The sequence below is a fragment of the Rhinolophus sinicus genome, linkage group LG02 (genome assembly GCF_036562045.2).
Source record: "Rhinolophus sinicus isolate RSC01 linkage group LG02, ASM3656204v1, whole genome shotgun sequence".
NCBI classification, from domain to species: Eukaryota; Metazoa; Chordata; class Mammalia; order Chiroptera; family Rhinolophidae; genus Rhinolophus; species Rhinolophus sinicus.
Window position 1 is genome coordinate 196,170,725 of NC_133752.1, and position 15,135 is coordinate 196,185,859.

Genomic DNA, 15,135 nt, shown 5'->3' on the forward strand with positions numbered 1-15,135 from the left:
CCGCTGTGTTCCGCACGGCTGAATCCCACAGGCAGAATGGTGAGCAAAATGAGCCAGACCCCAGAGGCCATCTAGTGTGTTGACTGCTCACGTTTCCGTGTATTTAGACTAAAAAATGGGCACGACTAAGCTAGGTGACAGAGGTGGGAACAGGGGTTTGGGGGGGGGGGCATTATCTCAGGACACAAAGGCAATTCTGAGGTGCTAGGATTATTCTTTATCTTGGTCTGGTGGTAGTTACACGGAGGTAAGCAAATGTTAAGTTATAATTCAGTTAAAAGGAAAAAACCACCTGTCTGCCCAGTGGTGTGGTCAGCATGACCTTCTCTCCTAAGAAAGGCTGAAGGGAAGTCCAGCCCCTTCCACTTTCCGGGCTGCCAAGGTCACAAAAACCCGTCCCCCGCAACCCCGCCCCCCGCCTTGCCCTAGTGGCTCCTGTCCTGGGGGTGCAGCCCTGCTCAGCCTCCAGCCTCCCCGCCTCACCCGCTCTGGCACTCTGTGCTGCAGCTGGGTCTTAAACCTACCCCCCCCCAGCTCAGCACCCCTGCAGCCCAAGCTTTCAACAGGTGACCCTTCCACCTGGCCAACCGGACCTTCCCGGACATGCCCAGTCTCATCAGGTGCCCTTCCTGGCCCCACAGGGCCCCTTTCTTTTGTTCTACTGCACTTAGCACAGCTGTGCACAGCTGGGGAGCTGACTGGGGGGCAGTTCCCAAGGGCAGGGAATGCATCTTAGTTATGGATTCAAGTTTCCGGCTGCTATCACAAGTTACCACAAACTCAGTGACTCAAAACAGCACAAAGTTACTATCCTACAGCTCGGGAGGCCTCATGGGGCTAAACTCAAGGTCCCGGCAGGGCTGCGTTCCCCTCCCTCAGCTCCGGGGAGAAGCCGAGTTCTCACCGTGTGCCGCTGCCAGCCACCGGCATCACAAGCGCACCCTCTCCTGCGTCCCCGTCCCATGTTAGGAACCCTGTGGTCGCCTGAGCTCACCCACATGGCGCAGAGTGTCTGTCTCCCTGTCTGAAGGACAGATAACTAGCAGCCTTCATTGTCCCTCCCTGTGTGAGGTGAAACACTCACAGGTCCGGGGCTGTTATTCTGCCCACCACACTCACATCACATTCCTAACACAGTCCCGACAGAGGTGCTGAATAAATGCTCGGGGCCTGGAGATCGGTGATGTGTCTCTGAGGTCTCCGCTTCTCCAAGGCACAGGGGTTGGTCTTGTAGGCTGGTGTCTGTGACCACGTGGTGTCTCACCTGCAACTCTCCACACCTTCTCCTGACCCAAGTCAACTTTCTAGGCCTGACAATTAAGTGCGAGAACTTGTTGCAACGACGTTGCTAACCTTTTTTGATATCAGAGGGATTATTCATTATGGGTTTGTACCAACTAGACAAACAGTTAACGAAGTTTACTCTTTGGAAGTGCTGAAAAGGCTGCGTGAAAACGTTAGACAAAAATGACCTGAACTTTTCGCCAACAATTCATGGCTCTTGCATCACGACAATGCACCAGCTCACACGGCTCTGTCTGTGAGGGAGTTTTTAGCCAGTAAACAAATAACTGTATTGGACAACCTCCCTGCTCACCTGGTCTGGCCCCCAATGACTTCTTTCTTTACTTGAAGATAAAGGAAATATTGAAAGGAAGACATTTTGATGACATTCAGGACATCAAGGGTAATACGACAACAGCTCTGATGGTCATTCTAGAAAAGGTTCCAAAATTGCTTTGAAGGGTGAACTAGGCACTGGCATCGGTGCATAGCTTCCCAAGGGGAGTACTTTGAAGGTGACTGTAGTGATACTCAGCAGTGAGGTGTGTAGCACTTTTTCTAGGATGAGTTCGCGAATTAAACCGTCTGACCTCGCATCCTGCATCTGAGACTGTCCTGCACTGGGGACCCCTGCTCAGAGCTCCCTCCCCACTTGCCGGGACCCAATAAAGGAGAAGCACAGAAACTGCCTGTGTCCTGCACAGGCTATAAAACCCTGAGGCACAGGGCATGACCGAGGCACCTGTGTTCACACCAGGCAGAGCCTGAAGCACGGTGGGAACGCAGTGGGCGTGTCTCCTCAGCAGGCTCCTCCCTGAGCTGGGACCACATTGCAGTCCCTTCTGCTCTCACTCAGTGGGGCCGCAGTGATGCCCCTCCCTCAAAGACTGGTAACTAAAGGAGTGGACACAGCCTGCTCTGTGGTGTCGGCCCTGGCACCTAGGGTGGCAGCACCCACTTTACAGAGCAGGGACCCCTCCAGTGTCACCAGTAGGCTCATGGTCAGCTGAGCCTGGTCCTGAGGTGGTGTGGGAAGCAGAGCGTGTCTTTCCTGCCAAGCTGCTCCAGGACTCCCCTCCAAGCTCCCAATGGCTATTCTGATGGGTGCCAGGCCAGGCGGACGCTGCAGCTGGGGTCAGTGGGTGGGGCCAAGGGGACAGGGCAGGTATATCTGTTCTGCGGCACCAGGGACCCTGCAGGCGACTCCTGTCCACATCTGCACATCTGTCCCATCCCGCCAGCCTCTGCAACAAGGCCGTGGTGTGCTCTGGAATGCAGCACCAAGCCACCAGAGACTCCCACCCTATCTCCTGTGAGGCAGAGCTTTCATCCCCATTCCACAGAGGCGACAAGGAAAGGCCAGGATCTGAAGGCAAGCCCTAGTCACACCAGAGCCTGTGTTCTTCTTTCTACAGAGGCCGCCATGCTCCTGTCTGGTGAGATCTGCGATTAGGTCACTGTCTTCACTCCAGGTCTGATGGTCTGGTCACCTTAGGGGAAGCCACCCACCCACCCCTTGGTTCACTCAACAAGCCTGTACTGAGGGCCAGCCCTGGGAGTCCCTGCCTCCCCTTCTAGAAAATGGAGGCAATGCCCCTCCCTTCTTCACAGGGCTGTTGGGTTCAGTGCCATGATGTGACCTGCTCAAAGCCAGAGGGGCTCAATGCCAGTGAGCATCGCTCTGAGGCCCTTACACCATGACGGGCAGTGCTAACTCCTAGGACCACTCACACCTGAGGACACAGCAGCCTGCCGCCAAACCAGGCAGGCCTCACCCAAACACAGAGTGAGCCCACCCATCGAAGCCACAGCCCGGGGAATAGGTGACTCCTGGGGCAGCGCACACGCGGCAGAGGGCGGGGCTATGAGCACCTCCTGTACACATGCAGAAGCTCCATTTAGAGCACTAGTCCAAAGTCATGAGAAGGGGAGCGCTACATCGGGAGTGGGAGCCCAAGTCTGCGAGTCCCCACTTTCCCACACAGCCTCCCCAACATGCCAGGGGGAGCAGGGGGTAGTGAAAGGTGGAGAAGCCCTAGGTGAGGCCATCATGTAGCCTGCAGGGCAGATGGCAGGGGTGGGGGGCACACGGGCTACAGTCGTGCTGGGCACCCCTCCACTCCTGCAGGAACCTGGACCAGCTGTACAAAAGCAGGTGGGGTAGAGAGGGGCCTCAGCACCCCAACCATCCGCCTGCAGTCTGAACCCTGGGCAGGAGGTGGCCAGCGCAGGAGGGAACATGGCAGCAGGGTGCCAGCCTGCCTCCCAGCAAATCCAAGGTCAGGCGGAGGAGAGCCAGGCTCTCAAAGTGAAATGGGGAGGGCTGGCAGGGCAGGGCCGCCTCGCTGAGGAGTTAACAGGCCACATGCTTTCAAGTCAACTGGATGCAATCACTTACAGGAGTGCTTCTGCTGACACAGGTGAAATCACTCCCGTGTGGCAATCAGCTTACCACTCCCACAGGGGCAGCAGTGCATCCTGACATTGGACCTCGTGGGCCGAGACCCACTGGAAGACACAGGCGTTCTGGAGGGAACTCCTCAGGAATCTAGGGCCGGGCCTGTCACCAGGCTGCGGGTGGGGGAAGCCCATCAAAATTCCCACCCAAACTCTGGGGACAGAGGAGCCAGTACTCCTGGGTCAGAACCAATTGGAACTGGGCCCCCAACCACCAGGACCCTGGAGCTGGAAACCGTTAAAATTCTTTTATTTTCATTTTATTATTTCCTGAAGTCACACATGTACCTAGTTAAAAAGTCAAAGGGCACTAAAAGATGCATAACAGACAAGCCAGTTACCTCCCCGCCCCTAACACACTCCCCGAGCAAAACCTTGTTGATTCTTCTCTTACCTCACATTTTCAATGTGCACAGGTAAAGTTATTCCACGAGCTGTACGTTTTCAATGGTCTGCTGACTTTCAGCTAAGGAAGACGAGGACCTGGCCAAGTGCCCTGCACAGCCTCCCTGCTCCCAATGCCGTCACAGCACAACTGTTGGTTTGTGTCTCACTCGAAGCACACCACTAGGATTACACTTCCTTCCTTGCACAAGATTTTGTTTTTCCTAGAGTAAATAACTGCCTTTGTTTGCTTAGTTAGTTGTCTATGTAGCTATTAAAAATTCCTTCCCCAACTCTGAAACAAATCTTCTCGGTATGACCAAACACACGGGCGCTCTCTCAGGTCCCTGTATTTCCTGGGGACGTGCCCCTGCACCCTCCATTCTCCACGACTGTCCTCCTGGGATCTCCCTCGGGCTGGAGGCATCATGTCCTTTGTGCGTGTGCCCCTCATTGGTGTCCTCTCACGCACTGGTAGGGCCCACCCTCTAGCTGGTTCTTGAGCATGAGAGCTGTCTGAGACCCTGCCTGACGACAAGCATCCATTTCTACCTCACACGTGACTGGTAGTTTGGCTGGGTATAGAATTCCAGACCGGGGAGCCTTTGCCTCAGAACTCAAAGCGCTGCTGCTGACATTGTGCTGAGACTCGGAGGTCCTGGTTCCCAGCCCTTTGAACGTGGCCCGGTTTTCTCTGCAAGCTTTGAGATCTTCTCTTTATCTCAGTTTTGAAACTTCACAATAATGTCATGTGTTTCAGGACGGTCTTTTATTCAGTCATTGTGCCAGACACTTGGGGGTTCTTTACTCATGTCCTTGGGCTCTGGAAACCCTGGTTTCAATAATTTTCTCTCTTCCATACTCTCTGTTCCATCTTTCTGGAACTCTGAGATCTTCCAATTTGCTTACCTTTTTGCTCCAAATTGCCATCATTTCGAATAAATTTTTGTTCTGCTTCCTGGGATATTTCCTCCACTCGACCATCCAAACCTCACAACTGGGTTTTTAAAATTCCAAGCACCATATTCTTAATGCTCAAGAATTCTCTCATGATCTTCCTTGTTCCTTCCTGGTGCAGCTGCTCTCTTCAGTGAAAGTACATCTGTCTTCACTCTCCAAGGATATTACGGAGAGTTACTATCGCAGGTTGGTTTGGGGTTTTTTTTTTGTTTGTATTTCTTTCAGGTTTTCTTCTGCTCTGTACATTGTCTTTGATTACTCCAAGCTCCTCCTTCTGCTTTTTGTTTTGTTTTTGCAGGTCTCTGTCCTGCGTGTTGGCAACTTTAAGATCTGGTGACCCTGAGTCCATCCCCAAGTAAGAAGGAGCCACTGGACATAGTTGTCAGTGGTGGGCAAGCCTTGCTGACTGCAGGGCTTCGTGTCTGGGAGGGCAGCCCTAGCCTCCCTCTCAAGCTGAGATGGGAGGTGCCCATATGCAAATGCTTCTAGGTCTTTTCTTTGGGGTCTATTTGCCCAGAAAAGATGTCTCTATTCTCTCCCCCTTGAAACCACAGGCATCCCAGGAGCCAGGTAGGGGAAGGGGCTGGGAACCTCCCTTTCAAGAGTGTAGTTTTTACATGAGCCCCAGTTTCAATATGGCGATTATCCCAGTTTACAGCTGTGCCTGACATTCCCAAATCCGCAGCCTCTCTGGATCAACTTCCCCAAAGAAACCTGTCCTTGCAGAAGCCTCCTGTTTTCAATCTTCCCCCATCATAGCTGCTACCCTCTGAGCTGCCAGGTGCATCCAGCTGCTGGAGCTCTGCAGCTGGAACTGGTCAATGCACCCGCCAGGTCCCTCTGCTGGCACTTAGGTTCTCTGCCTGCTAAGCCAGTTAACACATAGTCACCATGTCTGACGTTCCAAAACTCGGCTGGCATCTCTAATCAGTCACTGCCTCTCCTTCTCTTAGGGGTTCAGAGCTTTCTACTCCTTGGTTGGCATGCAGTGAGGCTTTAAGAGGAAGCAGAGATGAGCACACGTTCAACCTGCCCAACTCAATCAAATGTGCCCCACAGGCATTCCAGAGTCATAAGACATCAAGGCGTTCTAGCCAGGACCTGTCTGGCTCCCTCAGAAACCGTCATCGCTGAATGGCTGAAGCTGCACCTCAACACAGCTGGCCCAGATGAGCCAGTGCCGGGCTCCTGCACGCCCCTCACCAGGGGTGGGACTTGCTCTCCCAACAGATGCTGAAAAGGCCTCCAGGACAGTCCCCTCAGGTGATCTACCTCTCGTTAAGCACCTGTCCTTTGTCCTAGGCAGTTTCACATATGCTGTTGAGACATCAAGATTATCTCTTGATTACCTCTCAGAACAATCCCCACAATGCGCGAGGACGTGGACTTCAGAGCACACGAGCAGCACAGGCACACAATTGAAAACCGATGGGGAACCGAAGCAAGAAGCCCAACACGGCTCACACAGAGGCGCCAGCAGTCGCCCCAATGCTAGCCGAGTCCAGTGCTCCATGCTCCAAGCACCGTCACAGGCACTCATGGAGCCATTTCCTCATTTGATTCTCACAAGCCCCAGGTGGCTACTGTCATCACATTTCACACGCGAAGAAGCAGGCTCATCAACTGCAGGCACTAACGGGCCATGAACCCAGGACCCAAAACCTTGGCTCTAGAACTGAAGTGCTTTAACACACACACCAGACACACATATACACACGTCACACACGTCACACACATGTCACACACATGTCACACAAACCACATACATGCACACACACATGCCACACACATACACACATGCCACACGTGCCACATATACACATGCCACATTACACACGTGCCACATACAAACCACACAATACATACACACATGCCACACATACACACATATACACGTGCCACATGCTACACATACACACATGCCACACACCCCAGAGATACACACATGCCACATACACCCCAGACAATACACATGTGACACACACACAAACCACATATCACACACACACACACATACACACAACACACACCCCCGAGGCTCACAAAGCAAGTGGGCAGCAAAACTGAGGCCATGAGCCATGTACTCACTTCCAGGCTAAAGCTGGAGCCCTAAACCCCACCCCAGCCGGGGATGGACTCTGGGCCCCTGCAGAACCCAGAGGGGAACAGACTGGGTCACTGAGCAGGGCTCCCCCGTCCTGCCGAGATGAGACCCAGAGCTGCGGCCTCAGCCTGGCGGGGAGGCTGCCCGCCCTCACACATCCGGGCTTGCCGCAGTTCCTGGCGGGGGAGGGGGGTGGTCCCGATTCCCAGCCCAGCTCTGCCAGCAATTTTGGGGAGCCTGACATAGTCACCACACCTCTGGCCCTGTTTTCAGGGTGAAATTCTCCGGGGCCTTGAGCTTGTGGGTTCCTGATAGCCCACGATGTACACACGCACAAGCCGGGGTGACACAGCCTGGAGTCGGGCCCATCCGGGCTCTCCTCCCAGCACCTGGGCCAGTTTCTTCTCAGGCCTCAGTTCCTAACCTGGAAAAGGGCCTGTTTCGCAGCAAAGCGGTGAGGGTGAGAGGACACACGGAGATGGGACACCCTCTCACCTCCTGGCCTGCTCGGACGCTTGAGAAGGACAAAGGAAGACTTGAGCGATCTCTGCCATCACCCAGTCCACCACCCTGCCTGGGGGTGGGGTCCCAGTAGACGCCAGCTCATTCCAGGCTGAGCTGAGCCTCATGACAGCCCTCCGTGAGCCACACGAAGCCCAAGCCAGGGCCTCTGGCTCTCCTCCAGCCCCTCTAGAAATGACCTGTTGAGCTTCCAGAAGACTCCTCATTTGATTCTGTCAGGCATGCTGTGGAGAGGCCCCCACTTCCCAGGGGGCCCTTCACTCACCCCAATGCCCCAATGCGCTCCTGAAGCCCATGCCAGGACCGCCTTCCCTGCTGACTGCCGGACCCGCCCACTGCAGACACGCCCACTGCCGCACCTGGCTGTCAAGACACACCCGGGAAGCAGCGCCGCTTCTGCCAGGTTGCAGAGCGGGGAGGAGCGCGGCTCCCACACCAACAAGGAAAGGCCGATAAACTACTACAGGACCCTCCGGGCTCACGCCCATCGGGGAGCTGAAGCCGCAAGGCAGCAAGTTCCAATCCCAGAAAGACAGGCCCTGCCAGGACAGGGCTTGGCAGGAAGAGAAGCCAGGCACCATGCAAGTGAGAAAGCAGAATTCAGGCAGAATTTTCACAAATTGTAAAAATGATGGTGGGCTTGCAGAGCCAGACACGAGGAGAGAGCTGGCATCAAACACACTCTTCTCTGCAGACCTCCACACGTGCCGACGAGAAAAGGGCAGGACGGAGGCTGATCCTCAAGAAAAGGAAAGGCCTTGCCGAGATCCTTCTCCTGGGGAAAAACTTGAAGCCACTGCGGGGAGGGGCAGCAAACCTCCCTCCCTCCCACCCCAGGGCTCTGGTAACGACCCCACATGGCTGGAGAATGGGTGAAAGAGAAAAAAACCTCTGCCCTTGAGGGAGGAGCAGGAAACCATCCCTGGGCTCTGTCAGAGACCCCCAAGCACTGGAAGAAGGACGAGAAACTCTTACCTGCACAAGACCCGCCATCAAGGTAGAGCTGGCTTCACTCAGAAGCGGCAGAATTACTGGGAAATCCCCGCCTAGACTCAGTTCAGAAGCTGCCAAGGCCACAGCTGGACCAGATGACAGAGGACATTCCCATCAAAACCCTGCCTCTCTAAGCCAGTAAATCAGAGCAATAAGTCACAACAGTCCACCCCTGGGGGAGTGACAGGGTGTGGGAAGAAACCCCTCCAAAGTTCAAATCAAAGCTGAAGGTGGGGCAGGAACCCTGAGGAAAGACCTTCTAGAAGCTCAGGTCCCATGGTAAGCACAAGGTGAAGCTTAGGCATTAAGACCAGTGGTCACTCAAGTGACCAGAGCCATAGCAGAACCCAAAAGCAGCCCAACTCCTGCCAGATGGACTCTCCTCTGACACTAAAAAACTGGCAAGAAAAGACAGGCCCATTTCCAAGCCTAAATACAACTCACCTCCTTCCCTAATGTCAGCACGCCATGTCCAGCATTCAATCAAAAAGCACTACTCATTTAAAAAGGCAAGAAAAAATATTATCCCATGGTCAAAAGACAAAACAATCACCAGAATCAGACTCAGAATTTAAAATAAACATAATTAACATGTTAAAGGATTTCATGGAAAAGGTGGACATCACACTTGAACAGATGGGATACATAGATATTTCAGCAGAGAAACGAAAACTAGAAGTGAAAATGAAAATGCTAGAGGAAAAATAAAAACACAGTAACAGAAATATAGAATGATTTTGATGGGCTCACAGACCTGACCTCAGGGATCTGACAAAGTGGAAGAAAGAATCCATTAATCTGAAGATTGATCAATAGAAATTACCCAAGCTGAAACACAAAGAGGAAAAAGAATAAAATATAGAACATCCAAGAGCAGTAGAATAATGGCAAACAATCTAAGGTGTATGTGATTGGAATCTCAAAAGAAGAGAGAACAGAACAGAAGATATATTTGAAGAGATAATGGCTGAGAGTTTCCAAAATTATGGAAGGCATCAAACCACAAACCCAAGTTCAGAAAACCCCAAGCAAGATAAGTATCCCCACCGTGATAAAATGTATACTTAAGATATATCATATTGAGTGTCAAAAATCAAAGATAAAGAGAAAATCTTGAAGGCAGCTGGGGGAGAAAAGGGGAATCCATTCCACAGACGACCAAAGAATTACAGCAACTTGTCATCTGAAAATATGCAAACCAGAGGTCACCTGCGCTTACCACGCATCTGGCACAGGGAAGCGCCCTTACCCATCACTTCACTCATTCTCACAGGCGTTCATCAAGGCAGTGAGGTGGTTTCTCCTACCCCTGCAGAAACCTCCGCTCACAGGGGTTATGTCATTTGTCACAGTCACCCAGGTGGCAAGCAGCAAAGCTGCATTCAAACCCAGGATTTTCAGCTCCAAAGCCGAGCTCTTAACCCCTAAGCACTGGTGCCTTCTACAGACCCATTCCTGGTGGAGGAGGACAGGGAGGGAAAAGAAGAAAAAGGAAAGGAAATGTGAACTGAGCAACCTGAAGCCCACCTGCAGACGATTCAAAGCCATGACTAAAACCTTAAAATCCCTCACTGGCCGTAGACTTCTAGTGTTATGAAGTACACAGAAAGAAGCTGTGATCCTTCCTCCTCTTTGGGGCCTGACTCTGGCTGCCTTCGTGACTTTCCAAAAGCAACAAAGCACCTGAGAGGTAGGAGAGAGGCTGGCTGTGGACCACGGGACCTGACTGGGCCTGGCTGCAGTTTCTCAGCAGCTGTGTGACTCTTGAGCAAGTTCCTGTCCTCTCTGAGCCTCTGAAGAGTCACAAGAGTTCCTGGTGGATTAACACAGCAGAGCACCTAGCACACAGGACTCGGTGAGTGGCCAATTAACCATTCCTAAAGCATTCTAGGTCCCATTCCAAACTGCAACTAGCCTGTGTTCAAAGTAACAGCCCCTGCAAGCATCCAGGAGCTGGGAGTCACCTTGGCAACTGTGCAGATAAAGCTGTGGATTTCACAGCAGGGGAAACTGAGGCTCGGACTCACCCAAGGGCAACCACTTATGAGAAGCCGGATCCTGACCCCAGACCAGTTCTTCCTGCCATACCAGCTGCCGCTGGAGATGACTTCCAAGGCCCTTTTACTCTGGTTGAGAGAAAATCTTTAGGGCAGATTTTCTGGGGGAACCAATTCTTCATTCCCCTTGATCATGTCATGTGTGACCTTCACAGCAGTGGGGTAGGGAGAATGAAAGCCTTCAGAAGCACTATTTTAAAGCCAGTACAGCCATCTTGCCTAAGAAAACTTCCCACTTACCCTGTCACCATCTCATGGGCTGGATGCAAAGGATGCACTGGGACAGGGTTGAGAATCAAAGCAAAAAAGGAACAGAACACACTGGCCTCCGTAAAACCCACGATTTCGCTTCTCCCTTACTCCCGGGCTATCGTCACCTCAATTCTGCCTTGGTGCAGCCAAGATGAGTGAATGAGCTTGGGAGCATCACTTCACCTCCCAGATCCTGTTTTTGCACCTGGGAAATGGGAGACCAACTCTGTCCTACCTCATAGAACTTTGTGGAGAATATGCTTCTATGACAGACACACAGGGCTTTGCTAGCTACAAAGCAAGAACATGGTCCGTTACTAATGCTATATGCTCCTGGCTTACACACAGTTCTAACAGGTAGTCCTCAGGTTGCCCGGCCCTCAGGTGTAAAAAGTAAAAGATGCAGGCAGAGGGCAGATGGAGAAACAGTAAGAGCCTGGAGAGGCCATAAGGGCAGTGGGAATTTTCGTTTGTTTGTTTTCAAAAGGCAGCTTTTTAGGGCTGTGTGAAGGGACCTCACACACATGGTCTTGAGGCCACCACTAGATTTTCCATCACCAAGGGAAAGAGCCACGGTTACTTTCCCCGTCTAGAGTGTGCTGTTGTCTGCTTTGAAAGATGCAAGTTACAAACAAGATGTGAGTTCTGGTTGTCTAGAAAATGTCCTTAAAACTAACACCTCATTCTCCATCCGGGTGTCCAGAAAGGTCCCTGCTGCCAGGCCCCACCAGGCCCCCAATGTAGGGCCCCTCTAAACCACCCCCCACAAGCTCCAAATACACAGATTTCCAACTGAACTCCAGGCCTGCCCCTCCTCTAGTCCTTCCAGCTACTTCTCCTGCTCCATCTCCGTGCCCTAAAATCCCTCATGTGCAACTCCAAAATCCTAGAAAACTCCCAAAGGCAAGTTTTTCACAATTCATTTGGAGGCAAACCATATCCTAAGCTGACACGAGTCTATTTTCAGTCTTTCTGGATCCCACATAACGTGGTGGCTCAAAGTGCAGCCCGACACCCAGCTGGAGTTCTTACAGCACAAACACCACCTATGGCTCTACAATCGGAAAAGTTCTGAATCCCTGCCCATGGTGCTGGGGTGACAGGCTGTGGGCTGCAGTGGACGGAAAGTCCCAGCCACAGCAAGCGGCCGTGCACACCTCCGTCCTCCCACTCTTCCCAAGGGCAGTGGCAGTATCTCCAGACTTCTCGTCTCCAAGTTCCCCCCACCAACCAATACAGCTCCCCACTCTTCCACTGATAGACCCTTCCCCAACTTCCGCAGAGGGACTGTGCCTAGCCCTCAGGGGTCTGAGACCCTGCACAGCTACAACAGCCAAGCTACAGCTCTTGCAGCCACCCCCGCCCTGCTGGGCTGACATGACCTCTAGGCCAGCCAGCTTCTACATCACACTACAGACGCACGGGCACAGTCTGGATCCAGGCATCTCCCTCCCTCACCAACACAGCGGCCAGAAGGGAGACCGGCAGCTATGCTCAAAGAATAGGAAATCTGCCTCTCCCCCTACAGACCTCACAAGCACTACTCCATAATCCCTCACATCAGGTCCTGAACGCAGACCTGCCCGACTTTAAATCCCAGCTCTGCCACTTATCAGTGGTGTGACCTTGGGCAAGCAGCTTCTCCTCTCTGGGCTTCAGTGCCTGACCTGTAAGTGTAGGTGACTATCTCTACCTGACATGGCTGTCGTGAGCATGACGTCAGTCACTGCTGGGAAGTGCCCGTGCCCACCGTCCTGCCTGATGCCTGGATGATGCAGGCAGCCCCAAAGCAAGGGAGCACCGGGCTCCATCTCCAGGCATGGCTGGCCCCATCCCCCACCCAGTGCCCACGCAGGAAAGGACAGACATACACAGTCTCCGTGCCCGTTTTATTCCTCTTCCCAGATGATCACCAGGACTTGGCACTCATCAAAGGCTGAACCGGGTCCAGGAACAGAGAGGTTAAGTGACAGCCCAAGGTCACACAGCCAGCCCGGTAATGGGAGGGGAGTGAGGGAAGGATAGCAGCCCTGGGCCTGCCCTCCTGGCAGCTCAGGCCAAACAGGCTCCATCCCCACCGGACGCTCGCTGTCCAGCCTCCAGCCATGGTCACCGGGGCCCACCTCTGAAGGTCTCGGCCTTGGTTTCCCCAAATGCGGGCTGACCACCCCCACCCCGCCCTGTAGGGTCCGGGCACCGCATGGGCGGTGGGCGCCCCCGTCCTCCCGGCCCCGGACTGGAAGCCCCCGGCGCGGGCACAGCGTCCAGGCGGGCGAGCTGCAGTGCCGGCGGGGCGGGTTCTGCGCGGGGCTCACCCGACTTGGGGTAGGTGACGATCCACACGTCGCTGGGCCGCACCGGGAAGTTGGCGATCTCCTCCATCTTTCCGCGGCAGAAGGGCGGCAGCCGGACGCCGTGAAACTCGAAGTACTTGCTCTCGAACTCGCCCGGGGTGCTGGGGGTCTCGGCCTCGCTTTCCGCCATGCCGCCGCCGCCACCGCGCCCGGAGCCGCGCCGCCCGCTGCCACCCGCTACCTCCCGCCGGCGCCGCGCCGCACCCGCGCCCCGCACGCGCCCACGCCCGCCGCCCAGCCGCCGCGCGGCGCTCCGCAGGCGTGACGTCATGGCGCCGCCTCGCCCACGCGGCGTGGAGACTGCGCCCGCCGGTATGACGTCATGGCCCCGCCCGCCGCACCGTCTGCCCTCCGCACGTGCGGCGGTGGAGCCTCCGGGCTGCTCCACACCCGAACGCCTTTACCCGCCCCTCGGCAGGACCGCCGGAGACCCCTGCCCGCCCTCCCCTCCCAGCCCGCAGCCCGCAGCCCCTCCACCGCGCGTTCATTCATCAACCCATTGGTTCCAGCAAGTGCTCAACACAGAGTCAGGAAACGCTGCAGCTAGAAGTGACCTTAAAGATCCATTCATTCAACATTTAGGGAGCATCTTATCTGTACCAGGTACTGGTGCAGGTTCCTGAGGTACAAGCCTGGCCCTCTCAGAGCTTATATATGTGAATTACTCAGATAATTTCAGATAGTGACGTGCTATGAAAAACATGCTTCATAATCTCCTGGGGACAGATGGGGGCTGGGTATGTTAACTTCAGATTCCAGGGCCAACCCCAGATCTACAAAAGACAGACTGTCTCCGGATAGCATCCCCAAATCTGCATTTAATAAGGTACTTCTTCTGCAGACTACAATTTGAGAACAACCCCTCATCCAATCACTCAACAAATATACGTTAAGCCCAGGCAGGGAGAATGCGAAGGTGAAGTCCTGGTCTAATTCTCTGAGGCTCAGGTCTTGGTTTCTAAATACGTCCCCACCAAAAGGAGCGAGGGTTTCATGAAGAAAAGGTCGTTTCCAGGTCTGGGCAAAGAAAGCACAAGATGAGCCTAAAACATCTTGTAAGGCCAAGAAATAAGAAAGTGTAAAAAAAAAAAAGAGAGAGAGAGAGAGAGAGAGATAAGGATAGGACAAAAGGACACAGGGGCTTGCAAGGCCAAATTAGGAACAATCTGCACACATTAGACAAGAATTGGAAACAACGCAAATGTCCATCAACAGTAGAGTAGATAAATTGTGATATAGTCATACAATGGAAAGTTTATTACACGGCGATTTAAAAAAAAAATTACTGGTATATGCAACAACCTTGATGAATTTCAGTCAATATGAACAAAGGAAACCAACTGCTAAAGGCAAGATATATGATTCCATTCATACACAGTTCAAGGAAAAGCGAAACTAAACTATGACGATAGAGGTCGGAAAAGTGCTTGATTTGGGTCAGAGGGAAAGGGTTGAATGGGAATCGACACAAGAGCCCCCTCCAGAGCCCTGGAAACATCTTGCTCTCAGTGATGGTTACATGATGGTATGGACACAGTATAGAAAGACACAGATGTATAGATAGGTATAGATGTTGATATGGATACAGATAGGTGATAGATAGATAGACAGATAGATATAGAGACAGAGAGGCAGGGCCTGCTTCACGGTCGTGCAACCAGGGGAGTCACACAGGGGCCTGTGCCCAAAGGGTCAGAAGGGCCATGCCCTTGGGGTTTAAAGCTCTGTGGTCACCATCTTGAAATTCTTAATAATTTTATCTTTCAAC

At 53.3% G+C, this 15,135-nt stretch overlaps 1 protein-coding gene across 1 annotated transcript in view; it reads right to left on the reverse strand.

The window, feature by feature from the left end:
- The window catches only part of SULT4A1 (sulfotransferase family 4A member 1), a 30,157-nt gene extending 16,559 nt beyond the window's left edge, over positions 1 to 13,598 (reverse strand). The window contains exon 1 of the mRNA XM_019715040.2: positions 13,329 to 13,598. Coding sequence (XP_019570599.2) covers positions 13,329 to 13,497 — 169 coding nt within the window. The 5' untranslated portion in view covers positions 13,498 to 13,598. The remainder of the gene's footprint in view (positions 1 to 13,328) is intronic.
- Between the last annotated feature and the right edge of the window lie 1,537 nt (positions 13,599 to 15,135).